This window comes from Lutzomyia longipalpis, chromosome 2 (genome assembly GCF_024334085.1).
Source record: "Lutzomyia longipalpis isolate SR_M1_2022 chromosome 2, ASM2433408v1".
In the NCBI taxonomy this organism is placed as follows: Eukaryota; Metazoa; Arthropoda; class Insecta; order Diptera; family Psychodidae; genus Lutzomyia; species Lutzomyia longipalpis.
Genome location: NC_074708.1, coordinates 14,401,935 through 14,429,810, shown reverse-complemented (window position 1 = coordinate 14,429,810; position 27,876 = coordinate 14,401,935). Strand labels below are relative to the sequence as shown.

The window sequence follows — 27,876 nt, the reverse complement described above, 5'->3', positions numbered from 1 at the left end:
AAAACTTATCTATAATTTAACCATTCCTTTCAATTTAATGAAATTTTATCAAATATAAAAAATTTTAAGTTCAATAATTTTTTTGTTGATAAATTGCACCTTTCTTAGTCCACAAATTTGCTCCAAATGACGGTACATCTGTCCTTATCATAATGAAAAAATTCTCATCAATGCTAAACCTCAGCTAAAGCAATTTTAAACCGAGTTCCATTTTTAGCTCTTTTAGATTTAACATTACAAAGCGAAATTTCTGAGCAATCCACACCTGCAACATTGTGCCAGCAATGCCAGCACTTTGGGGCGTACTTTGAGTCCATTATCGTGCGCCAATTGATTAGATTTGATGCTCTTTCGCCACCAAATGTTCCTCCCACCCACATTTCCGCTCACTTATGTATGTGCTCACCCCCCTCTGGTGCCCGTGGCCCCTGACGGAGTCCCTGCGGCTGCTTCCAAACTATATTCTGGAAGTGGCCAAATGGCTGGTGAGGAGAAATGGACACGGCTCGTCAATACATGGAGCGCGGGGAGACCGATAAGGCGCCCTGGGGATGTTCGAGTGTGTTTGGTGTTATTTTTACGAGGCACACGATCGGCGATAAGGCCAGAAGGCACAAATGCCTCACTAAAAATGTCTCACCCAAGCTTTATCAGGAACGACGAACAGATGTTTTGCTGTGCCCAGAGTGTAGTTGCCCCGGCAAGAGCTGCTGATAGACACTCCGCGGTCACGTGCACTCCAACGCTCGCGCATATTTTTAGGACAAACGGAAAGGGGGGAGCTTTTGCCTGCACCCATCCTCCTGTCCGGATTACATAACCAACCGTCTCGCCATGAGATTCCCCATCAGATCGACAGCTTGTGTGTTTTGTCTCCAATGAGAGAGAGAAGTGAGTTGCAACCAGATTTAGAAATTTCCTGGCAATTAGAAAATTGTGTGTAGATCCTTTTTAGAAAGTCACTCTCATTATATAAATTCATTCGATGCACCAGAAGCGGTGTGGAGAGAAATGCTTTCACAGGAAATGCGCTGGCTTTTCTTTTTTGAAATAGCTATTTCCATCATTTGATGAAAATTCTATGAAGGGTTTAGAATTCTGAATGTTGATGACACTTATTATATACCTACATATGTATGTGTAGTGTCTAAATGGTCTGAACAGTATTAATTATATTTAAGGAAATGAAAATTTTCCGCAATTCTCTAATTAATAGGTGAAAATGGGGATAGTTTTCCGTGGTAAAAATATGAGAAGGAATATTTCCACGAAATAGTTTGAATAAATTTTAATTCATACATAAAACGTAAAAAAGTTTCAATGATTTTCCAACCTACATTATTTTTCCATGAACTTGACATGCAGAGTATTTTTTTTTTTCATTAAAAAAAAACTAATTAATCGAATCTTTCTAACAACGTTCAAGTTGTAAACAAAGATCTAAATCTAATTTTCTCTTAAAGTTTTTTATTTATGTTTTTTTTAAATTAAAATTAATTACATTAGGATTATAAAAAGATTTCAAATCTATAGAAGTAAAAATTGACAACAATTCTTCGAAGAAAAACTAAAAATAACATAAAATACAATGCCTTACCTCTAAAAACGCGCCAAGATATTAATTCTGTTGAAACATTTTTTTTCTGGGATTTAAAAAAAAAAGATATTAAATTCTAAGTTCTTGGTCTATTTTCTGTTAAACACCTGTGTTTTCTCCGTTTTCTCGATGACTGCTTTTATATTCAAATCAGTTAAAAAAGTAAAGCAAAAAGTTTTAAATGAATGGGGAATAAAAAAAATTAAAATCTCTTGAAGAAATTAGATTACAAAAGATAAAATTTAGAAAAAAAAATATCAAAGGATCCGCCATATCCTTTATTAGAATTTTCGAATTTTCACAATAAAAGGTCAAGAAGTAGCAATTAGTAGGTCACAGAGAACATTCAAAGCCACAATAATACTGATTTATATGGAAATCAATGATGTTTTATAACAAATCTTGTATAAGAAAACATATGAGTCGATATATTTTATGAGATTTTTTTCACGAGGGTGGGATGTGACTTAAAACAAACGCGAAGGCTGGGATATCTTAAAACATTAATTGGCTATTTTGCATTCGAAACATTAAAATGAAAATTTTTGCAAAAAGAAGCTCTCTTAAATATTAATCAAAATGTCTGAAATACAATCTCACGGATCCTACATGTTTTCAAATAAAATTTTAATGATCCCATACTGAATTTCTGCTACGCAAAATTATTTCACGTGAATAATATATATATTATTATTATTAATTCTGACCTAAATGAAATTTTTACCTTCTGAAAGGAGTCTATTCATTTTTGTTTGTATGCAAGAGGGTAAAAAACACATTTTAGAACAACCAAAAGCACATTTATTAACTTACGAGGTAAATTGTCGCTTCGCTCCAATTTACCTCGCCCCGCTTCGCGGGGATTTGTTGCGCTTCGCGCAAATTTTAGAAAAAAGATAAATTGTGATAAAACATGCACTTATCAATATAAAAAAATTGTAAAGAGAAAAAGTGAATTTCACACACCATTTATGGCGCCGAATTCAAAAAGTAGTCAAAAAAGCATGAATTTTATATGGGGGCTATGTGAAGGGGGGCTCTGGGGGGAAAATGAATGCCGTTGGTAAAAATCGCCTGGTATCAGGAGTCTCTGTACCAAATTTCATCACGATCGGACCAACGGTGTAGAAATGCATAGATGAACAGGAACGAAATTTTAGAGAGACCTTTCTTTATTATATAGATTAGAAACTTTAAAGAAGACCGCTGCTCTTTTTTCAGCAATTTTTTTTTTATAAATGCGTAAAGCATATGCGTCAATGCTGCTATACTGACGTTTTAAGATTTTTTTAAAATCTTTTTTAGCAAATCTTTTCCAAATCATCAAGTTGGAAATGAGCAAGTCTGTTAATTTTTTTGAGTGATTTTTCTCTCTAAAAAAATTCATTTGTCTTGTTGATATTTTCTAGTGAATTTGCAATACGAACAAAAATGAATAGACTCCTTTACCATGATAAAATGTGGTTTAAAATCTACAAATCTCTAAAACTATTGGAAGATTAGAAAAAAACTAACAGCATTGCATAAAAAAGCATGAAATTTTTAGAGCTTTTATCAGTAAAATTTACATTAAAAAAAAAAAAAGAAATTGTAGCAGATTTTTCTCCCAGTCTTTAAATTTTTTCTTTAATGTATTCTGTCTCCAAGAACCACCCATCTTATGTAAGGAAATGGGTTTGCTGATTGGCGAAAGTGGCTCATTTAAAATGAATTCATTATCGCACAAATGCAGTGCCCCATTGAATGTTAGCCCATAGAGCGGGGATCAAGGAGACGATGGCTGATAAATTTCACACTCTTTCGAAAGCTGGGGCGATAGTGAGAGACGCCCTGGGGGCCAGAAAAAAATGCAAAAGTCACATTAATATTGTGTCTGGAATGACTTTTGCCAACTTTTATCGTCGCAACACTCAAAGTCCAACTGTTGGCTCTGCTCTGTACATATGGCGGGAAATGGGAACAAGGGGACCGCGTCCGCAGACGAAAATCAATTTCTCACTGCGAGAGAGATGGGGAACCGCATGAATTTTTAATTATCCGCGGTGGCGACAAAAAAGTTGCTGCAGCCAATGGACTTTTGGGGCATTTGGAAGACTCTTTCCCTTCAAGAAGGTAACAGAGCTGAAAAAAAAAACTCACAAGAGCACGGTCAAATGTTGCGGTTGCCCGCGCCATTTTTTGTGGTGCACCCGTCGTGAGGATCGAAATCTCACCGTTTCCAGCTTCAATTATCACCAATTTGGGGAGATTTCTCGTCATCGCACCGTGTGTATGGATCTGGATGTCGCGCAGTTTGGGGGCTTCGCCACACAGGCGCGATCTTCTTTCTGCGTTGTTGTATTGGCAATTTCGATGATGATGCCGCAGCAAGGGGCGCAAAGTAGAAAAAAAAGGTGTGTGAATAAATTCTTAAGCTTGTGCTGCCGCAAGCCTCAAATTGACAAATCAAACAATTATCACTCGAGATGATCATAATTTAATACAACCACCTTTACCTTTTGCATGTGATCCCAGACAAAAATTCACTCGCTCGCGGTCTTTATTTAATTTTCACATGAATCACGACTCAATCTGCTGGAAGAATCATAATGAAAAATTAACACCTCCGTGGTGGATTGCGATGACCACAAGTGGATGGAGCAAAAAAAAAGAGTGGATGGACAAGAACAGGCATCACACGAAGAAGAAAATAAAACATCAATAATTTTTTTTTAAACTCCTCAGTAAGATTTTTCATCTTTATTGTTTTTTAGGCAAATTTTATCACAAAAATGTTGGCGATCATATCTCTTTCATCATAAATTACCTGCCTTACAATCGCTTTGATCTACAAATCTCTAATTTATAATGGATTTCCTTCCTTTAGAGTAATATATTTAAGTTTTTTTTTGTTGTTTTAAATTTTATTTTAAACAGTAAGACTTCCTAACGGATACACCATTTTTTCTTTCTTCTTTTTTTCTTTAAATCTACTCGACTGAATAAAATAAAAACTATTTACATATTACAATCATCAATACGCTCAATTTTATTTCTTTATGTACAATGCATTCAAAAGATTTCACAAAGCAAAAATTTTATGATGAGTAACATTTTTTAAATCGAAAAAAAAAACATAAAAGAAATGGAGGGAAAAATAAAAATCGCAAAAGATCAACAAAAATGGCACAATGTGTGATAAAAATGACCAAATGACAAGAAACTTAGACATAATTTGTACTTGGACTATATACGTGAAACTAATAAAAAAAAAGCACGCATTTTGTTGAGGAAACTCATAGCTGTCAAAGTTAGATGCTTTTGGCGTTTTTTTCTTAATTTATTCTGCAAAGAATTTGACAATTTGACTATCTGTCAGATTAATATCTGTCAAAATATTCACATAACTTGCTATGACATTTGTTCTTTTTTTTTTAAATTCTCAAACTTAACAGACAAAAAGTTTCCTCACTTTTATTTGAGGTTACGTTTCCATTGAGAAAGATAGCGTGATTTTTTTTAAAGTTTATCATGGACGCTAATATTTAATTGGAAATTACTTTTGCATTCAAAAATAGGTGAGAAAATGGAAACGTGACCAAAATTCATCAAAGTCTGTCTCTCTCTCGATGGACTTTCCGCCTTTTGGCATTACTTCAGAGGTGAGATGTTTATGAATAAATTCCATAGACATCTTGAAAATATTATATTGTCAAATATCTATTTGTGAATTAGTAGGTTTATCTCTTAACATGAGCACCTATTATTGTCACGAATTCTGAGGATTATGAATTATTATTTGTAAAGTCAAATTTGACAAATATTTCAAATAAAAAAAAATTACTAATTACAAAATTAGTACATTTTCTCACTCAGATCCTTTAAAATCCCAATTATTTTGAGTTGTAGCTGGAAGCTCTTATTCGTCCTTCTTCTTCCGTAGCTTTCCCTCCGTTTGAATGGTTTTCGTTACCATATCGACACATTCATCCACCGAAGGAGCTGACTCATCTTTGCTGTAGTCCATCCCAGCCACTCGACTTAGGGTCAGAATGTAGGAGCATGCTATCCTGAGGACAGAGAGCTTCGAGAGTTTTTGGGTGTGAGAGTAGGAAGGAACTGCACGCCTGAGGGTATCAAAGGCAGCTGAGATCGTATGTACTCGGGTCCTTTCCCGCGCATTTGCCTCAATTCGCCTTTCTCTAGTCATATTTTTGTAGTTCCGCTGCTGTGACTGTGAACTTCTCGAACTTGACGGTCCTGGGGCGAAGCTCCTCGAACTACCTTCTTCAGCTTCTTCTTTGATCTTTGGAAGCGTTGTGGGGAGGGATGGTGTGTTGTCTACTGGTTTCTTTGCTACCAGTGCTAGGGGTTCTTCTTGATCGTCATCGGGTTGCGGAATCCTATGAAGGGTTGTTACAGCAGGATGTCTTCGGAAGATCTGTGCTGGGTCAACGGGTGGTGGACACTGGGGTGGAACAGCCCCTACTACGGAAGCCCATGGTCGAAAGGGATTCTTTGTATCTGGTTTCGCCTCGGCTGCTTTCATTTTCTCCTCATACCGAATTCGCTTCTTAATAGGTCCTAGCTCGGGTTCTGACACGCACCGCAGAGGTTCACTGCTCTTGCGCTTATTCTTAGGCAGGGAAATAGGGGTGACTTTGACTTCGACTGAATCCTCAGATGCATCGGTGGGACTTCGTGGTGCCTGAGCGTGATCCGTGAGTGTGTCATCTTCATTCTCCGAGCTGCCGGAGCAGAAGCCCGCATCGCGCTCCATTAGTGATGACATTGAGGCACCTGAAAGTCAAAATACGTTGAATCTTTAGCACTTGCTAAACAGATTTAGAAAAGAGAAGATGTATTGTTCTGAATGTGTGACATGAGAACTTGTGTGACTCATCAATTTGGAAACTATTTAGTGAGTATAGAGTCGCGGAAGCGTGCTACAACGGAACCCAAGTTATGAGATCTTTGGTTTCCATCTTTCCCTAATTGAGATGTATGGTGGCATATTTAGTAAAAGTAGATCATCTTTGCATTGCAAACACAGTTTTGAGAAATGGCAAAACAGTGCGCGAGGTTTTCTTGTATTATATGGTGCGAGGGAGGCATTCGACAGTACTCTTGACGTGCTAATTAACTCTACTAATTGTCGATGTGAGGGCCAAACTGCGGCAATGTCGCAGCCAAGTCGAGCCTCACTACCTTGCACCTGTCCCAGTGATTCCCGACATTTCTATTTATTTTCGTGGATGGGTGGCGCACTTGAAGGCATCGCAGCAATTTAGGTGGCTCTATGTGCACACAGACACATGGTGCGACGGCGTGTGCGACACATAGTGAATGACGGCAAATTAGCACTTGATTGTGTGATTGAGCACCATTGAGATTGGCGATTTGTGTGTCTCCCCCGGCATCTCGTGCAATCTCGCGCCTCTGCAATTGAAGCACATGCACAATTGCGGCGACGACCATCGTCGCCCATATGTCACAAGACGTTGAGTTCGCACACCGCCGACAACAGCCACGATGGAATCAGAGGCCTGGCGAGACGCTCGCCACAATCTGGCGCCATTCGTAGCATATTTTTGCTGTGCACTTTGCATCTCATACACACAGCCACCGCGAGCTGGTCGATAATGAAATTTTACCCGCAATGATACGACCGATTGTGCCACACGGCGGATCTTATTAACCTCAAGGATGAAATCTTCATTAGCCAGTTGGATGCTGTGTGAGTAAGCTGCGAAAGCACCACATACTTTCACGTGCGTTATGATGGTGAGTTCCGCAATTTTTCCATCAACTTACGCCTGCAAATTGCTCCCGCGCAATGAAGGAGAAAATTGCTCATGAAAGTAAGCTAATAAGGAATTTTCTTATCAAAAACTAGGCTGTATGTCATACTAGTAAAAAATTAAATAGGATATAGTAATGTTTTTCAATTGCTATTGATAGCGAATCTCCCATTCCACCATAAATGGTGTTCTCACCTCACCTGTTCTCTATAATTCACTTTGTACTCCCGCTGAAGCTTCTTGTTTTTGCGCATTACAAAGAATTACTTTTGAGCGATAAATCGAGCTCAATTTTATTATTTAGGTGAGTAAGATTATTGGGAAGCTAAGAGTGCTTTCAATTATATATCTTTAAGCTCGACAAATAAAATATTTTCAAGCAAAAAAAACTTTGTCCATTGAGCCGTTAAAATATATATTTTTCCTAAGAAATATCCTTTTTCCAGTTGTCCAACAAATATATATTTGTATAGCCCCCAACACTACGTGAGCAATGCCAATGACTTAAAGCTTCATATATTTGCATTATATTATTCGACGTGGCTTTTCCATTATCAAAAATTCAGATGAATATCTACCACGACTTTCGGCAGAAGCATCCGCATCAGAGCCATATAAATCAGTGAGATTTATTTTCAAGAAAAGCCACCTTCAGCCTCCAAAGCAAGTCCATGGGCAGATCTAGATTCCCAGAGAGTCATTAGTCATGAATCCAAAATGTTCATCGTGCGGACTGATGCCAAATTTGTTGAGTGAATGGCGGGATTTCTGGAAATTCCGTCGCATATCTCAGCCTGAAATCCGTGTTCTCGAGCCACCAACAACAGCAGGGGCGATTTCTTATCACAGAACATCCATGAGACAAAAAAAACAGCCAAAGAAGAGCTGCGCGGTGAAACATTTCCGCGACACCTCGGTGAGTTGATTTATACCATCGACTGGTGAGTGCCCATATTGGGTGATCGCCCAGTTGGGGAGCTCAGGAGCGCCTGGCGCAACGCGGTGAAGGCAGCTAGAACTGGTGGCAATTGGTTTGTACGGGGGGAAACGCGATGGGCTGCCATGGGGGCTCACGAGAATGTCAACTGTGTGTGATTTTTAAGGCCGTAGCGCGAGAAAACGGTCGCGGGCAAAAAAAAGAGGCAACTCTGGCGGCCACTTAGTGCGCGAAAAGCCTCTTGTGGATGTCTCACGTATAATGAGTTGGGTGATTTAGTGTCGGAGGTGAATCAGATGGGGATTCAATGAGCAAGTGGCCACCTCAGGTGCCCGAGCGACTCATGCCACATAATTAATAGGAGTCAGATGCTGGGTATGGAAGCAAACATTTGCATTTGACAAGAAGCCTTCACTCGATCAATTTCTTCTTCGACAGCATCCCAGCTGCGCGATCCGGCGGGATGGTGAGGAAGGAAAGTGGGCGGATTGAATGTCTTGTAAATTGCGCGAGAGATTTCTTCGTGCTCGGGATGGGGAAGAGGAACAACCGGAGCCCATACCACTTGAGGATGATTCAACATTGTTGTTGGAGGTTCGCACAGCACAAAAGAAAACGCAATAATGTGGCATATACAATCGCGATCGCGATACCAATCTCGAACGGCTGGGATCTCTCCGGGCGTCCCTCGTGTGCCACGGCGCAGCATTCTTGGGAGTGTAACACCCAAGAGAAGAAACTGACCAAGCAATTCGGCGATAACCCTTTGATCTAACTGAGGATCCCCATACACTGGCAGATCTTTCTCTCCACGCTGGAAGCAAGTAGAGGGCTTTTTCAGCGCCACGCCATTTATTTCTTTCTCTCGATCGCTTTTTGCTCCCCCAGACATCTCTTTAAGAGATCCCCATTGCTTAAGTTTTTTTTTACATTTTCTTATGATGTTGCTCCTCTGTGCACTCACACATGGGATCCCGTGGTCCAGAGAAAGACGCACTGAACGATATAAAAAAAAGGTTGAGAGATACACCAAGAAGTCATAAAAACCTCAATGCCTCAGCGAGGCTTTTATCTTCACCCTTGGTAAGAAACTGGATTTTTTTCTCATCCGACAAGCATCCAAACTTTCAAAGGAATTTCATGAAAGTTGCGCAATTTTTTTTCAACATGGAAGCATAAGAATGCGTTTGAGATGGTTTGGATCAGAAGAAGCTGAAGTCGTTGATTTTTAAAAATTCTAAAGAACTGTCTCTCAAGGATATTGAATAAATTTTAACTCAAGAAGTTATAAGAAAAACTTCAAAAAAAAAGATCTTGAAGAAAATTTAACTTGAGGAAGAAATTATAAGAAATGATGAGACCTAAAGCAAAATTTCTCTGCCCAAAAAGAGGTAATGAAGAAGAAGAAAAAAAGAAATCTCAAGTTGAATGCTCACAGGCCAGCACTGTCCTGAATTCGATCATTTTGGGTACACCTCTTGAGGTGCATTTTGCACATCGTCTTTGGCAAACAACAATAAATGGCTTTTTGGGTGTTAATTTTCTTTCTTCTGCCAGACATCTTTCGCGCAATTTCACCCGCAGATCGTGTGTGCAATTTCGGTGAATAATATCTCTCACCCGACGAAAAATTCCATCGAGATGTTGCAACGCCCGTGTGCGTCATATGATTAAAACATTTTCTGGCTCACCGAAAATCCGCTCAAGAGAAAAAAATCGTTAAATTTACATAAATCCGAGACAAATAGAGGCGCCACTGAGTTTTTGTCTCTATCGCATGGGCATTATCGGTGGAATTTTCATACATATATGAGAAGACAAAAAAAAAGAAGAAATATATCTTTATTATAAATTCACGCAAAACACTAATTAAATAAATCGAGAGGACTGAAAAAGCAACACCGCCCCAAGAATGATTGTGTCGCAGAGTTGGCGATAAAGGAGAGTCAGCGCTGACCAAGTAGAAAGTTCGGCAGTATCGTTAAACAACGTTATGAATTTTTTTTTTGATTATGATCATCGCGGGATATGAGCAGAGAGATCTGCAAAATAATTCCCAATCACAGCTGTGTTGGGGATGTATAGTTATTGGATTTAGTTGTGCTTCACTTTATGTAGTGTTATGCTATATTTATCGATTCACAAGTGCCTCAGCACACCTGACCTTAATATCTCACCGGTATTGAGGGTCTGCAATTTTTGTCAGCGACAAGTAATTATTCGTCTTATCACACCGTAACGTCTTTTCCCGCGCAAGTGATTTTGATAAGAAAGTTTTGAGGGGATATACGACTAAAATCGAAACGTTATCACGGAAACCCCATATACACGCCGAAAGGTAAGAAATCGGAGGCGTGGCAACGTTTGGTGAATTATTTGGATTTTCCCAGTACCCATGCACTTGGAAATTCCCTTCAAATTGAATGATTTTTTTTTGTAATTAAGAAGAAGAGATGAATATTAAATAGAACTTTGGTATTTCAAACTACAAAAATTACCATAAAAATGGTAAAAGCGCCGTTAAATATTTAATTTTATTTTGTAAATTTTCCTAGTGAAACTAAACTGCTTATAAGGATGTTAGACGTCGGATATCGAAGAGAAATTGATAACAAGAAAAACTACAGATAACGTGACAAATTCGTTTAACGAAATTCTTGAATTAAAAATAAACTAATAAATCTAACATTTATTTATAGAGAGCTAACAATGCATAAACTTTATCATAAAGAAATCTCTATAATACTATAGTAACATTCGTACAACGACTCTGAATGCAACGACAAGCATATTACAACATAAATCACACTATTTAAATTAAGCTATCCACCCTGTTAAATATTTCACACAAATTCCTAATTAATTGTGAATAATAATTTCTATTAAATGTTTAATTATAAAGTCATAAATTAAATTCTTTTTCGCACACACCGAAAAAATCCCATTGAAAATACGAGAAAACAGATGCACTTTGCCTTTGGGGCAAAATGTTTGAGAGACATTTTCATAGTGCCCGTAAATCTCCATGTCGGTGCTATGAAGTAAAATTCATCTCACATGGCGGAAAGTAAATCATTTTGAAAATGTCTCGCATGGTGCGAAGAATAAATGAATACGTGTTTTATGCGCAATATGGCCGCCTTGGAAGTCTTCTAATCAGCCGCACATTGAAAGAATCTGGGGCTGTCTGGAGGAGAAATGAGGCAAATTGAGCAAGTTTTGTGGGGAGCACAAGCTAATTAGGCAATTAGGCATTGTGGGACACGGACAAACCGGCAAATCCATCGATATATTTCATCCGAAATCACCATGCTGTTGCGCCAAGTTGCAGAAGGCAAAGTGGAATGCCACACATGGGTGTTAGATGGCAAAATGTTCTGCGCTATGTACACAGGCATTGGGAGCTATGTACATATGTAATTAATTGGTGACACGGGTGACGCGACTTTTTTTTCGCGCCATTCATGAAAATATGCTAATTATTGGCTCTGGCTGATTAATTGCGCGCGCGGATAAAGTTGTTTAATCAGCGTCCACGAGCATCGGGTCTCGTGGTAATGTGTGCAGTCGTAGCTGGGGAATTTGTGTGAGTGGTGTCTGGGCAAGTGATGACAACAGAAATTGCCCCGAAAGGAATTAATGGTGAGGAGTAATAAGGTCTTTTTTCGCCACTCACTCTCTTTTTTTCCCCGTAGCACCACACTCCTTCAGATAAATACGACAATTTGTCTTTTTATTGTACGTCTGCTGGTGCAGACGCAGACACTGCAGAAATTCACACCCGCAAAATTCCATGAAAGTGCCGAGAAAAGCATCACTGGCGGAGACGCGTTGAATGGGTTGGCGAAAGAAGGTCAAAGTGCCATGAAGAGGAGTTTTTTTTTGGGAGGGAATGGGAAGATCGCACACAAAATTGCCCCGAAATGCGCGAAAGTATGGTGCGAAGAGTTTTGCGATGAATTGCATTTGTCGGCGCCAAATGGTAAACCATTTGGTTACATTATGTTGTTTTTTTTTCTGGTGCGCGAGATCTTTTGCGAAGCGCGCGCTTTTTCGCGATAATGTAAACAGATGGTGTGGGCGATCCCTCGAGTGGATCTTTTACTTTTCTTTCGCTATTCAAGAGTCCCATATGGGAAGCAGTTACTTTTTGCAAAAATTTAGGAAGAATAGAAATGACTTTGAAATTGCCAGTGTTGCTTTGGATTATGTACAAAATATTTAAATGAATTATGAATTTTGCTTTATTTGCTTTTTTATTTAATAAAAAGAATGAAGCAGCTGTTTGAGACTCCACTGCTTTCCTTTCAAATGGAATTGGATATTATTTCATTCATTATTTCTGTTTCAAAATAATATTTTCTCAAACTGATTTAGGGGAAGCATAAAGCAACATAAAAGTTCTTTATTAAATAAATTAATGAAAGCATAAGAAAACGAATATTTCAGATTGCTTAAAAACGTAATTTGTAGTAAGAAATATATAAAATTTTCTTGAAAATTAAAAAGAAAAGTAAAGGTATTTTATTTGCACAAATGATTTATTCAATATCTTCTATATTATGTAGATGATGACAAAGTTTCTATTGAGATATCTTTCACTGAACAAAGCCTTTCCAACGACATAAACACATGAACTTTTGTGACCTTCACAATACAAATTTTCCACCAAATATGGGGATAAATAAGATGATATAAATCGCTTTTCCGCTATGTTAGTAATTGTTTTTTACTTTTCAAACATGTACAAAAGGACACAGAGAATGGAATTTTTGTGAAATCACTCCTTGGAAATCCCGCAAGATGCAAAGAGAAAAAAATCTTAGAGCAGAGTATGAGTTTCTTGAATCTCAATTTGTATTCCTGCTTTTTTCGACTTTCTTTGAAATTCAATAAAACATTTTATAGGGTTGTTTACGTGAAATAAATTCTGCAATAATTCAAAGACAAGCTTTCTCATGTCTCGGCAAAAAAATTACTTCCCGGAAAACATCCTTTCATCCATCCACCCCCAACCCCATTTTGTGTTGTGAATTAAAAAGCTTTTTATGGGGATATGGAGAGTTTTTTTCTCCATCGAGTCAAGAGCTCAATTAGCTGTGGTCGCGGGAAATTTTCAAGAAACTCTCTTACTTTGACAAAAACATCCCACACACAGAACTTTCCTCGGAAGTTAGCCCATTTAGCTCCCGCGCGCCAATTGGCACGAATTATTCAGCAGGTGGCACGGGAGGTAGTTGAATTTCCTTGGAATATTGGCAAGTGTGGTAGAGAAAAAAAAACAGAGAAGCACAAACCTCGCCGGGAATGCTGGAGGCGGAGGTGGTTGTGTTTTGTGTCTTGCCACTTCCTCCACACAATCACGGCCTCTTTCATCGAATTGCTATTCCGTCTGCATACCGAAATTTATATTTTATTGGCGCCACATGCAAATGAGCCACTCATCTATTATGGATATGTATTCAATTTCTGCGCTATTGGTAGCTTTTTTTCTCTTCTTCTTTTCTTTCCCAACCAGCCGTCTCTTTAGGCAAAGTGACACCGCGCGCGCGGGAAAACACACGGTGCCCATTATCTCCGTGTTATCATTTTTGTATGTGACGAGACACATCCAAGGGAACATGAAAAAAATAGCCCTCGAGGTCCCATACTTCTGGGAAACTCCCGCAACTTCTGGATACGGCGTCAGATTAAATTTCATTGGCGTGTGCGCTCTAGCCATCATTTTCACGGCAGCAAGAGCAAGTCCTTGGTATTTATGTTGGCGCCATGTGGCTCCATGCGGGAGGATGGGCGGAAACATTGGGGACACACTCTTTCACCGTATGTCCTTTCGCTATATAACCGTATGACGGGAAAATTTTTCAGTCGTCGCCACTTTTATGGGTTTTCCACATACACGGAGTGACTCAACTAAATGACTTTAGAGGAGGCATCCCAAAAAAAATGATGTTTTGGCACATTTTTCGCATTTTCACGGAGAATAGACACACACATACACACCATAAATGGGCAAATTGAGCGAGCAGTGATCTCTTAGGAAGAGATGAGAAGTGTGTGGCCATCAACAGATCAACTATGTGTCAACAACCTTGATGTGGGCGGAAAGATGCTTTGACACAAAAGGCGTCCATACAATTTGCAATGAATTGACCAAGATATTAGAGTTGTTCCCAAGAAATGTTTCCTTATTTATTTCTCTTAAAAAACCATTAAGAAAATTAAGCTTAAATTATTTTAAAACTAATGCAGAAAAATATGATTTCTAATGCTTTTTTGCATTTTTCATAATGGAAATTTTATAGAAAAAAAAATAAAAAGAAACATCTCAAAAGATTCAGTCAAAGCAACGCAAACTTTTGACGCGACTCCTCGTCTCTGAATCCCCATGAGAGATGCCACAACCGACTGAATCCCCTCGCAAATTGTTGGCATCAATTTCTCTGCGGGGGTGGCAGGCACAATGACCATCTGGAGTTCACGAAAAGTGACTCACAGACGCATCGTCGCACAAGAGAGTCCCCCGCCAGAAGAGCACAAGTTGATTATTTATGATAATTAATGAGATATTGGAGTGGATGGGTAGGGCAAGAGAACCGAGGGAGCCATACGTAGGCACGAAAGTATAGAAAGAAATTTTTTGAGGAACAAAAATGAGAAAATCTTAAGCAGAGCTTCATCATTTTCTGTGTCTTTTACGACTTTTACGCGCGGGGTCAAATGTGGAAGTTGAGGAAAAATGTTAATTGCCGTCATTGGAGATGAGAAAATGTCTCCCAGATGCTCTCACACTTTCGACGTGCGATGTATTTTTGGAGCTCCGAGGTTCTTCTCTTAATTTTTTTTCTCGTGTGTGTCTTCAGAATGGGGCACTCTGTGGCACATGCACTTTTACAACGAAATGATCTATTTTATGGCACACCAATCACCTCGATTTTATATTTTCTCAGAGGGATCGAGGGGGAATTTAGACAAGATTTCAGTGGCAGTCCCCAAAGAGTTTTTCACAGGAAAATTGAGACAAAAATAACGTGGATTTTTCACGCCTTTAGGATGAAGGTTTTGACACAGGAAATTTTATTCTCCTGAAATCGTAAAACTTTTAAATTTATTTACCAAAAGTACCATGTTTAATGGTTTCCCTAAATATATAAGCTTTTATGAAAATTTTAGGTGATAAAATCTTAAATGGATTTTTAAATTCAATATAACCAGTATTTTTTAAAAAACTTTTTGTGTTTCCGCTAGGAGAACCTCTTCGAAAAAAAAACTTGATAGTTGTAGTAAAATAATTTAATTGACCTTTGAAAATATCAATTACTCCGTGTTTTTAACTTTAAAATATAAGCCAGTTTTATTTTAAAAAATAATTACAAAAAAGGTAGATGTTTTGTCAATAAAATGTTCGAATGACGCACGTAAACTCGTGGATTTGTTTGCAACACTCTGGAAAACTTTCTTTTTATTGAAGACAAATAATTTTACGGACCTTGTAATGTTTAACTACATCTTAAACAATAATTAGTCGTTAATTCTAAATTACAATAATTTCACTTTAATTGTATTTAGGAATGTTTTTAGAATTTTTTTACAGTGTTTTTATTTTTATTCTTTTTCTAAGAACTTGTTGTTTTAATTTAAAAATTAATTTATGAAAGAATGATTCTTGAAACGATTTTCTAGATACTTTTCCTTTCTGGAATTTACCAAAAATATTTGTAAATATTTTTAAAGAGTTTTTAATTCAAAATTTTCTATTGAAGATCTCTGAAAAATTGTTGAGCAAAAGCCAATGTAAAATTAACTGCGTGAAAATGCCATTTCTCTTCCCATTGAGAAATTGTGAGAACAACAATAATTGTGCAGTTGCATGAAAGTAAGAAATGCACACCTGAACAATTAGGCACAATTATCAATTTAGTCGTAATTAAGCAATTTGTCGCTAGACAAATTATTCCTTTTTTCCCCCATGTGTTAGAAAAGTTAATGAGTCCGCACTGGGCTCTCATACGGTCTACCTGGCGCTCAGGAAGTTCAAGAAGAATTTATGCAATTCTCAAAATTTCAGTCCGCAGATGATGATGTGAACTCCTTGAGATGCCATCGTCATCGAGGAAGTCACCATGAAGGGAAAATCCCATGGCAAAACACGCGCGCAACCCATTCTCCGCATTGGCAAAAATGTCATTCAACGCGGAATAAGAACTCAAGAGGAAATTCTAATTGTATTCCGTGAGATAGAGCTGTGCGTCTCCCTTCAATGTCGCTCTTAGCTCTTTTTTTGCAATTTGTATTCGAGAAATTCTTCTACGCACTTCATGGGTGAGCATGTTGGCTAGCAGTTGGCTAAAAACCGCGCCACAGGTGCAAGATACCGTGCAAAAATTAATAATTTTATGAGTCACGTCTTCTTCGCACGATTCACGCCTTGTCAGAATTTCTGAAATATTTTCCCGAGATGTATGATTGTGCAGCCAGAGAAAAAAAAACCCCAATGTGTCTCGTGAAAGTAAACAGTCTCGAAGCAATCAATTTGTGGACATTCTGAAGACAGAGAGAGACGAGATATTCCCCAAACGCGCGTGGATGTGATCCATGAAATATTGCGCCTCTAGCTTGGCGCTCAATAGATTCTGGCCACGGATGTGTGATGATTTAGAATTTGCTAATTTCATAACGTATCACCTCGTGACGATTTACACAACAGATTGTCAGTGGAATGAGATTAATATTCATACTATGGCCCCAGAGCAATAATCGAGTGAACGCGCAACTCTTGGACCGTCGCCCTCTTCTTCAGCAATCTCGTCCAGGGGTGAGCCTTTACGCTCTTTCCCTACGTTTCTTTACGTTTTTTTGTGTAAATTTTTAAGGAAGATAATTTTGATGTTTTTTTTTTGAATAAATTAAAATGAGGAAGAATATTAAAAATAAGATTCTTTATGAGAGCAAAGATGGAACTTGATAAGAATTTATCTCCTATCTTAAATTCCTTAACGTTTCGAAGATATTTACCATCTTCTTCAGGTACTAAATTATTTGTTTTTGAATTAATAGATTAGAAAACCGATTTTGAAAATTTAAAGATATTTTGAAACTTATGTATACATAATACTTGAGATTCAAAAAAAATTTATCGAAATCGGTTCAAAGATTTAAATCTATAAAAATAAGATGCTTTTTCTAAATAAATAATTCTTTTTTTTTTTGAAACCCAAATAGAACTTTGTAAAATATTAAGTCAGATTTATATAATTCTGTTAAGTAATAAAGAAAACCTATACCTTACCCGATTCAAAAAAAAATTAAAAGCAACATTCTTGGTAAGACGCATTTTTTGAACGACAAAATATAGATTTAGAAAAACGAAAATTTTTAAAATGTTAAAACAGATTTAAGTAAATCGATTTTTTTAATATTAAAAAAATATCCAATTTAATATTATTTTAAAATAAAACAATTTTTCCAAAAAAGATCCAAAATTCTGATTCTAAATAAAAACAATTTCATTTATCTTAAAATTGCAAAGAAAATGTTTTTTTGGTAGGATCTTCACTTTAAAATTTACAACATTCAATTTTGCATCAATTACAATATGCTTAATGTGAAACTTCACTATGGGGAAAGATGCAAAAAAAAATGTCGAACCGAATTCTGCAATATAGCCCCAATGCTGAGGAGCCTACAACACATCTTGGACTTTAGCCCCCTTTGGCTACTTGCAAAATTCACATGAAAGTTGACGATACATAAAATTTTATGATTTTGCAATAAAATTTGTGCAGAAGAAGAAATTAAAGGGTATGCAAACAAGCATGTTTAGAAAAATAAATTCTAGCCTTCGGTCCCCTTTGCTTTGCAAACCGTCTGTGTGGGATTTAATTAAATTCAAATATATTACAAAAATATTATTTAGCTCTGAGAATGAAGTAGAGAATCCCATCCCTTTTGCTGCATATAGCATAAAACCTTTCCATTTTGCTCCTTTGCTCTCTTGGTAAAATTTATTCGAATCACTTCACGCAAGAAGATGGATTTATGGGTCTCATCTCTTTACATGTACTATACGCTTTTTTCCCCGCAAGGCTCTTGTGGTCACACGGAGATGGTTTTTTTTTTCATCATCCCAAAAGAATTTCACACGAAATCTCACGTGGGTGCGAAGGAGTGAAAGATAGGGGAGCATGGAGGACGGAGTGGCGTCGAAATGAAATGGATCATTGAAATTAATTCATTCCCCGGGCGGTATTAATCTTTCTCGCCTCAGTGAAGAATGTCTCTGTCACACAAGATTCTCAATCAATTTGGGAACTGAGTGCGGGGTATGGGCGCAAAGAATATCTTACCTTTGAGGAAGAGTGCAGAGAGTTCTGCTGCTGTGAGTTTTGCGTAGGTTGGATCAGATGCTCTGTCCGTTGTCATATCGGAAAAATAATTCGGATCACTTTATCCACAATTGAAACTTTTATAAATTAAATATTTTTGCGAGTTCTTTGCCGATCACTTCACGCTCACTCTTGGTAATCCTTGAGTTTTCGGTGCACACACATCAACCATGCAGATATGAATGTTTAATCAGTTGTTTGGTTGGGGGCACATGTGGTTTGCAAAATGTAACTATTATGGGTTTATTTGACTCCCAACTTATGTCGCACAAGACACGCGGGTTTTTCCCCGAAGACGAAGAAACAAGAGCGTCAATGAGACGTTGGGAATAAAATCGGTATGAAGCTTCCTTGGAAAACCAAACCGACTACGTCCGTTGCTGAAATGAAACTGAAATAACTCAACACTTTGCTTTGCTACATACTCCCCGAAAGCCCATGTTGACGACTCTCGCACAACTTCTCTCACCGAGAGAACCCGAGAGAGCGCATGAGAGGAAGCGAGCGAGGAAGCTAGGTGGGAACGGGAAGGCAAGCAATTGTGAACAGATGTGAGTGCCTGTGATTAGTTTCTGGTGAATTGGTGAATCATATGGTGTGTATAAGAATGAGTGCAGCATGAGAGAGGGAGAGTCGGGTACACTTGTTCCGAAAGCATTCAATCGCGCGCCCTCGTCTCATCTCTTTTCCACTCCGCCACACCATGTGCATACGAGCGAGAGAGCACTTCCGGACGACTCTGGGCACCAGAGCGAAATGTAACATGACACAGCTGGCGCCTGTCGCCGGCCTACGCAGAATAAAAAGTGTTATGTGAGAGAAGTTTATGGTGTTTTTCTTCTCTTCGCCATCCACTTCTTCGCGCTGTGTGCTTGGGATGCACACACGGAGAGCTTGCAGCATCCCAAAACCAGATACATCATCTCTCATTAGACCGATGGGAACACAATCCATTCTTGGGTGCTACGGTGGAGACCCCAAGGGTGGAGTGGGATGGACTCTGCTGGTGAGACACTTTCCACTAAAACTTCACAGACCATCATCATATACCCACCATTTCCGGCATACTGTGGCGGCTCCGCTTTCTTCCACAACCCAACCACCATCATCATATCCAACATGCGGAATAACCATGGTACGGCATTGTCGCGCAGAGGAACGATGCTCACAGCAAAACACAATTGTCGACACTTGTTTGCGATAATTGGCACATTTCATCTGGCGCACCTCTCCCCCACAGCACAGCATGTTGTACCACCTCACAGAGCGAACTGTATGTGACATAGATGAGTGTCAATCGTCCATCAGCGATTCCCTTGAGAAAGTCAGGTCATTTGGACTTGCTGTAGCTTTGATAAATTTCCCGCCAAACATGCTTGTGGTGAGTCAATTTACAGTGAATTCGTAGACTTTCCCACACCATGTGCCTCATTATATTAGTTAGGAAAAAATCCATCCCAGGTGGTTTAACCGGATGACCAATTTGTTGCTGATCTCTAAAGGGGAATTTTTGCGGAAGTAAAGGTATACACTTGTGCCCATTTTGTAAACTGAGACTTGAGAGTAATTTATAAGATTCAATTACTTACCTTAGAGCCTGGAAAATTTTTAATAAAAAAATTAAAAATTGAAAATCAGAATTGTTTTCCTAAATAGGTTTTGAAAAGAATAAATCAACGTAAAAGTTTCATGAATTGAAAGCGTTCTAAGTGACGTCATTGTTTACAATATTTAGGCTTATTGCTGCTTTTTCTTGGCTGCTCCCAATGGAATAATGTTAAGTCTGTTTGAAGATTTTTATTTAACAGATTTCTACATATTATACAAAGACGAATAAACTCCTTTTCTGCAAGATTTAAGAGATTTTTTTAATGGTAAGTGAGATTCAAAAGTTATTAAATGTTCATCCATGTAACCTCTGTGTACAAACAATGTAGTTTTTTACATCTTGAATCCCTTCGACGTAAACAATATTGTTAAAGCTTTTTTCTTTTGTAATTGACCTACAAAAATAAGTACAGGAAGTATCTGTGAAGGGCTAATTACAAACTCTAAAAAAGATGATAATAAGGAAATTGTATTTAGGTCTGAAAACTAAGTTACTAAAAGAATTTTAAACTGTTAATGAATTTGGTTTCAATATTTTTCATATAAGAAAATATAGAAAAATTTAAGAAAACTGTTTTTTTTAATTCCCTTGAATTTTCTTACAAATAAATTTAATTTTAGGGTTATTTTTTAATTCCATAAAGAATAAAAACTTTTCCTAGGCAATTCTACTTAATTTTAACTCCCTTAGGACATTGAATAAAACAGAACAATCTACACCCTAAGAACATCTCTTTTAAACCCATTCATATTTTAAGGGGGATTGTTTTCTCACCTTCATCCCTTCCGGTTAGGAATTTACCAGCATTTTACTAATTTCCAAAACCAAACCCAAGAAGCGGATGCAAATTTTCAAAATTTTTCAAATCATAAAAAATTCAAAGAAACTCAAAAAAATTGTTATCTTTACAATCCAATTTTCTTCGTATTTTGCAACGGAGTTTTTAGATGCTTATCTTTATGTCTTTGAGGAATTTAACTAAGGGTTGCACATAGATACAACATTTTTGTTTAACGGTTTCTGCGGGGTAAGAAAAATATTCAGGAAAAAGGTGAGACAAGAAAAGTCGTCATGGCACTAATGGCAGGTACATTAAGAGTAAAAGGTGGTGTGTTAAAATGCAGAGAAACAGGTAAGGAAGGGAGGAGGAATTTTTTGGGCATTTTCAACCCCAAGCAATAAACATCTTGAAAGACTTTTAATCCAAAAGTACACAAGTCGTTCTTCCAAATTACCTGCAACGACGTCATTTACACAAAATTTACAGAAAGAATATTATTGCCTCTATGGGGTGCAAGTGCTTGAAAAATTTCTGAATTTGCTGCACAATATTTCCTTTCAAATGACTGTCGCCATTGATAAATTTTGGGAAAATCCAAGATTTAGTTCAGGGAATTTTTCATTGGCTAAAGTCTTTATTTCTACAAAAAAATTATGAATCTGCTTAGAGGAAGACTTTTAGAAATTTTTATAAGATATTCCAAAAATTTTTGATTGAGGATTGCTCAAGAATTAATGAGATAATCCTAATCAAATCTTTATTAAATTGCTTTATTGTTAACAATTTAGAATTTTACATCAAGGTTTGCGTAATAAAAATTTTAAAAACCTTGTAACAAAATTATCTGTTGTAAGACATCAGGGGCATAGCTAGAAAATTCAAGGAAGTGTTTTCAGGTCTCTTTTTACTTTAAAGACGTTGAAAATGGATAAAAGGATTGATTACGATGATTATTCTGAATTTTAAGATTGTTTAGACATCCAAACACCCTCCCTGGCTACGCCTCTGTAAGACTTATGTAATTCCGGATCCATTTAAAAGGTTTAATGTTTATTTTTAAGCAGATTTTTCATCCAAAAAATGACCTAAATAATGTAACCAGCTGAATTCCTTTTTTTGGTCACATTTCCCAAAGTACTCAGGAAGTGCCATTGACACAGCCAAAAAAAATCACCTTGGAAAGGTAAATCGTAAAGAAGTTTTTAGCACCCTGTGAGCATTTTCAATTACAGCCGGGAAGTTTTAAGTTCCACTGAGAGACGGTGAGTCATAAAATTAAGCCCTTGGAGTTGATAAAAATCTCTTAATAGTAGGGGAGAGCGGGGTTAAAAAAGTCACTTAAGGGTTTAGAAAAAGCTCAAAATATCATATTTCCCAAATGGATAAAACGAAATGTTTAGCTCATTTCTTTAGGAAATTTACTGCCCTACAACTCTTTCTCAGATCATTTTGTTCTATCTAGCTAGGAAATATAATATTTTAGGCTTTTTCCAAACCCTTAAGTGACTTTATTAACCCCGCCCTCCCCTACTAAAAGATTTCTCGTGGCCAAGACCGACTTTTTCAAGGAGAAAATATCCCTTATGGAAGGATTTTTTTCTTGGCACCAAATTGTTGTCGGATGTTTAGTTTTTTGGGTAGTATCGGTGGCGTCGGTGGCAAAATGCAGATTAGATGGTGCTCTATTTCCACCACCACCACCCACGAGGCAAAAGTGGCTATGCGGAGCCCAAGATGATTTGCGCGTTCGTCTTATGTGAATTTTTGCTTTGGCTGGGTTTAGATGGTCTTTTTTGGGTGAGATGTTTGCTCGAGGTGGCTCCAGAAAATCCAAACAGCAATGCCGAGAAAAGAAGGCATGCTCGGTAATCGCGTCTGGGCATCACTGGGTCGCTCTTTGGCACTTTTATCTCGCTCTTGCCTTCTACTCAAAAGTCTGTATTGTGTATAAACAAGGAGAGAATGGCTCCTGAAGATTGCATCGTGCTTGCGTGGCTCTCTTGGTGCGACTTGTCGTGAAATGTGGCTGGCACTTTTGGCCAGCATAAGCGCCAAAGATGTGACAATTCTGATTACGAACGCTTCGCTCTTCCATTCGCTCAACGTTTGCAAAGGAATTGCCATACATTGGGGTTGCCTTCCTTCTCTTGCACACACGATCAATTTCTTGCTTACCATTTTTGAGCTCGACAGGAGTGACCAGAGACTATCGTCGCAGCAGGAGTGCAGGACAATAACCCAATGCTCATTAAACATTGCTAAATAGCTTCACAAATTTGCGTGTTTTTGGGGGAAAAACTCAAGCATGATAGCTCATGAATTTAATTTGAGCTATTAGAATTTTTTTATTGAAGTCTGTTTGAATTTTATTGCTTCAATAGAACCTTTTAATTGATTAAATTCTCAAGAAAGCACGTGTATGCTAATCTATAGCCTGAGGAGAAGCAACTGCAGTGTCTCATCCAGTGCCAGATGCCGAAAAGCATGAAACATGCACCATATGAATTGCATAATTTGCACTAATCTACATAAAGAATTTTCTTCTAATTTCTTAAGGAATTTATCCCCATTTTTTTTAAAACCTAATTTAAATACCTTTTAAATTAAATTAATAGCTTACAAATTCTTTCCATATTTTTTTTACTCTTAAGCCTCTTAAGATTTAGAATAAAAAGAAAATTTTCTTATCGCAGGAATTTTTTTCTCGTGTAAAATGCAAAACAACATGAAAAAAAAATTGACTATCAAATGAAGTCGAATTGCGAGCAAGTCGTGATCACGGTGCACCATTTAGGCTGACGTCAGGTCATTGGGGGCCGCCACCCAGAGGAGAAAGTCACCGGAATCGCCTCAACAGACGTGCCTTCGATAGCTCAGTTGGTAGAGCGGTGGACTGTAGAGTGAAATTCCCACGGAATGCACCAAATTCCATGGGAAGTGCCCAGAAATCCATAGGTCGCTGGTTCAAATCCGGCTCGAAGGAATTTTTTTTTTCACCAATAATTTTTATATTAATTTTTTTAGCTGATTTAATAACTGACTTTTTAAATTTGCTAGCAATTGTGACTAATTAAAGTACTTAAGAATCTAATAAATTTACCAAAGCGTCGCTAGAAATTAGAATTTACTCTAATTCTCTCTTTCTGAATTGTTCCTTAAGCCAAATATTGTCTTAAGGACCACATCAATGAAATACTTTTATAAATTATAAATTCTTATTGTCCTGACGGTAGTGTGGCCTCTTGTCACCCATCCAGAGCGGCAAAGTGCCAATAAAGCGGAAAAAATTCCACGGACAAGTTGAAGAAAAAGAAACGAATGCTGAAGAGCGGCAGCGAGGCGGGAGCTGGACCGAGGTGAGCGATAAAAAGTTGGAGCCTGTGGGGCTAAGCTGCTGCCTCCAGAGAGATGTTTTCGAGGCAGAAGCCAACAAACATGAGCACTGGTTGTGGGGGGAGGGGGCAGCAGCACAACCAGGTGGGATGCCGGAGGAGTAGAAGAAGAATGTTTCACATTTATTTTTCCATCGCACCATTGCGAAAGATGGTGTGTGCTGACTTTTTGGCAGACCCAGGCAGTAGCTTCAGTTGCGAACTATATGTACATTGCTCTATGTATGTTTACAAACCCCCCACCCCATTCCACTGTGGCGTCCTGGCGCTTGGGCATCGCATGTGGTGTCGAATTGAGTCCGCATTTCCTCTTTCCGACACTTGGCTCTTCATCCAGCTGGCTCAGCCCGGCTCCTCCTGCATCACACCGATTTCTCAGCACCCCACCACCGCCCCCGGTGACCCCCGTGCCCCGCGTAGAGCACATTCGCGACCATGTGGCGTCACCGTGGTCAAACGGCGGGACAATCGGTCGCTCCGACATTACACATACGAGCGGCCCCGCATGCGAACGTGATGGAAATACATAAAAGGGGAGACACTCTGCTTGTACATATGATGCTGCGTTCGGTGCCATCAATGGAGTCACATCTCTCGGATGGTGAGACACTATCGAGCGCAAATCCAGGACGAAGGCATTCCGTGCGAACGGAGATAGAAATCGAATTCGTCAGGGCCGCAGAGGGATCGTCTTTGTGTGCTCATGGCACATTTTAATCCCTAACACCCTCTCCCTGCTCCGGCTCTCTCGGGATGTCGCCACCGCGCTGTGGGGAAAATTCCTTGACGACTTATTGATCCTCCCCCATTGCAAATCTTCCTTAGAAGGCCATTTCATGCAGTGTGCGGGAGGCGCATCTTTCCTTTTTTTTTGCTCAAGGAGCTTTCTCTGCTCTTATGTTAGCAAAGAAAACCAAGGGGTGGTAAACATTAATATTTTTAGGGATCAAAATTTAATCAAATACAACAACAAAAATAATTTTAAAAGAAATTAAAGAGTTGTTTTATTCAGACAGAAAATTTTCATAAAAAAATCTCTTCTGTTTGATCATAAAAAGACAGAAATTGCCGGCCCCTTGGAGGCTCAAGTGGAAGATTTTCGTGTTAAAAATGATTTTCACTTTCTCAAATTAATTCCAGGTGATTCCCACAAATTGCCTCCCCCAAATGATGCCATTTAGCGGCATCTCATTTTGGGTGTGAAGAAGCATTGGGAATCATTCACTGAATCATCTCTCTCCTAAAGAGAATCTCATCGTACCTCAAATGACTTGGCTTTTGTGCCTCATTTCTTTCTTCACCTACCTTTTTTAGTTCTTTTTTTTTGCCCATCGCATTCTCAGCAGTACCGGTGTACGCGTGGGAGGGTCCATGAGACAAAGTTATAGAGAGAGAGACATCAGTCGCGAGGGGGAAAAATTCTATTTCGGGTGAAAATATTGAGATAATTCTTTCCACCTCCTCAATCGCTGTATTCCCGGGTGTTAAAAATTGATTGTGCTGAAGAATGCCATGGCAAAAGTCTCCGGAACAGCTGAATCAACATGAAAACATCGCGCGCGCGGGTATTTATAGGAGCACCTTTTGGTCCATGTTCATACCAGCTTGGCGTTTGAGCACTTCCAACAGCTTAGTTAGCTCCAAAGCAGAAATAACAATAATACGAGGCAATAATAGATGAAAATGCTCAAGTGTTTGCCTCAAAATGCTGAAAATCCCGCGTGGCAGCATCATTTGCCGCCATCAATTTCCTGCGGGGAGCTAACACACACACAGGCTACAGTATGAAAGCGGATGAGGTGCCTGAGCACTGGGTGCGTTGATGGGTGGATGTCGAAGCGTATTTTTGCCCCAATCTGCAAATTGATGAGGTGCCATAGACATATTTTACGACAACGTGTACACCCATCTTGGCGAGCGGCACAGTTGGTGGGGCTTGTGTTTTGCCCGTTTTGCCATGATGGTCAAAGAGGAGAATTTTCGCGCGAACCCATAAGCCAACACAGCATCCAAATTAATGCCCCAACAAGAGGCCCACCGAGCGAATGCTCTTTCGCGCGAAAAGCAAACAATTAGCGGGATGGTTTTGAATGGAAATTTGCCGCGCGCGGTCACGCGGTTTTTGTCTGGTGAAATGAGGTGAAAATAATGCGCACCACCCACTCAGCCTTATTTTGCATATATGCACACAATGCTCTGCCCTCAATTGCAATTTCTTCGCTTGCAGAGCCTGTGTGTATGCCACCATGTGCCACCTAATGAGAGCCGCACTGTGGCCCAACAATACCTCAAAAGCCTGCCGACATTCCACACGATGCATGGGCTTCCTCGCTGTGTCCCATAAATATCTCAATTCCATACGAGAGATGGCGAAAAAGTTTCACCCATGGCAGAGCAAAGAGCCCATCTGACGACCACATTGTCTTCCCCGATGCAGAGGCCAATTTCGGTGCACACAGCCAAACAACAATGTTGTCTCTCATGCTGATGCATCTCCATGGGCTTAATTGCGGGCTTACTTGAACCTCCATAAAGCATTTGAGAAGAGATATCCCTAAAGGCAATGTAGCTCTGCTAACTCTTGTGTGTGCACATTTGCAAGTCACTGACTTGGATGGACTTTATAGCCATCCCATGATGGTCCCTGGAAATGCTTAAACATCATCCCTGAAGGCTCACAGACTGAGGAATCTTTTACAGCCATGCTAAATAAAATGCATCTGGGATCCTATACCTGAATCGCCATCTGCAACAACAAACTTGTAAGGATTATTGACCGTTTTTTTGGCCCTAAAACAATAAAATTGCAATGCCAAATTATTCCGCTCTCATCTTGCCGAACTTTCTCTTTTACAGCGCAACCAGATTTTGGTTCTAGAATTCCTCGAAAGCATTGTTAAACATTAATAGGTCATTTAGAAAAAAGAATTTTTCCATGGGAATGTTGGTCACAAGCTTCACGAGGTAAGATTATTTTTTTTTCGAAAAAATCTTATTGTAAATTAGGTATCCAAAGTGATAAAATTCACTAAATAAATATAAAAATCGAAGTTACTAATGGATTTAAAATTCAAATTAGCAGCATTTGACGATTTGTTTTTGCAATTCTAACGTTTGACGTTTTATTATATTGTCTAGAGATCCATTTCTGATCAACAAACGATATAGCAAATAATAACTTTTATCAAGTTAATCAAGTTAAGAACACTAAAAAACGATATAACCTAAATTTTTCTAGGTATGTGTATTAATGTTATGTACAATTTAATGTGATTGTTGTCTAGTTCAAAGCATTATGCTGTTTAAGTAATGCATAAAGTTTAAATAATATTGTAGAATCCGAGTAATGACCATTTAAATACATAGAATAAAAAATTTTATGCTATATGTTGTAA

General features: G+C 38.4%; 2 protein-coding genes and 1 non-coding gene across 3 annotated transcripts in view; 1 reads left to right on the top strand and 2 right to left on the bottom strand.

Moving 5' to 3' along the window:
• The window catches only part of LOC129790857 (uncharacterized), a 679,906-nt gene that overhangs the window by 304,684 nt on the left and 347,346 nt on the right, over positions 1–27,876 (bottom strand). The window lies entirely within an intron of this gene.
• Positions 4,479–19,264, bottom strand: LOC129790909 (transcription factor atoh8). The gene is made up of 2 exons (XM_055828749.1): positions 18,661–19,264; positions 4,479–6,376 (listed from the first exon to the last, which is right to left on the bottom strand). Exons 1-2 carry the CDS (start codon positions 18,734–18,736, stop codon positions 5,496–5,498), a joined length of 957 nt encoding a protein of 318 aa, XP_055684724.1. The 5' UTR covers positions 18,737–19,264; the 3' UTR covers positions 4,479–5,495.
• Positions 23,952–24,072, top strand: Trnay-gua (transfer RNA tyrosine (anticodon GUA)). The gene is made up of 2 exons: positions 23,952–23,988; positions 24,037–24,072. It is a non-coding gene; the product is annotated as a tRNA-Tyr (tRNA).

Excerpts from the sequence above, each read along its gene's own strand:
- LOC129790909 (XM_055828749.1), bottom strand. The coding sequence starts at position 18,736 with ATGACAACGGACAGAGCATCTGATCCAACCTACGCAAAACTCACAGCA. Across the intron at positions 6,377-18,660 it reads CTCTGCACTCTTCCTCAAAG|GTGCCTCAATGTCATCACTA; the intron begins GTAAGATATTCT and ends TTTGACTTTCAG.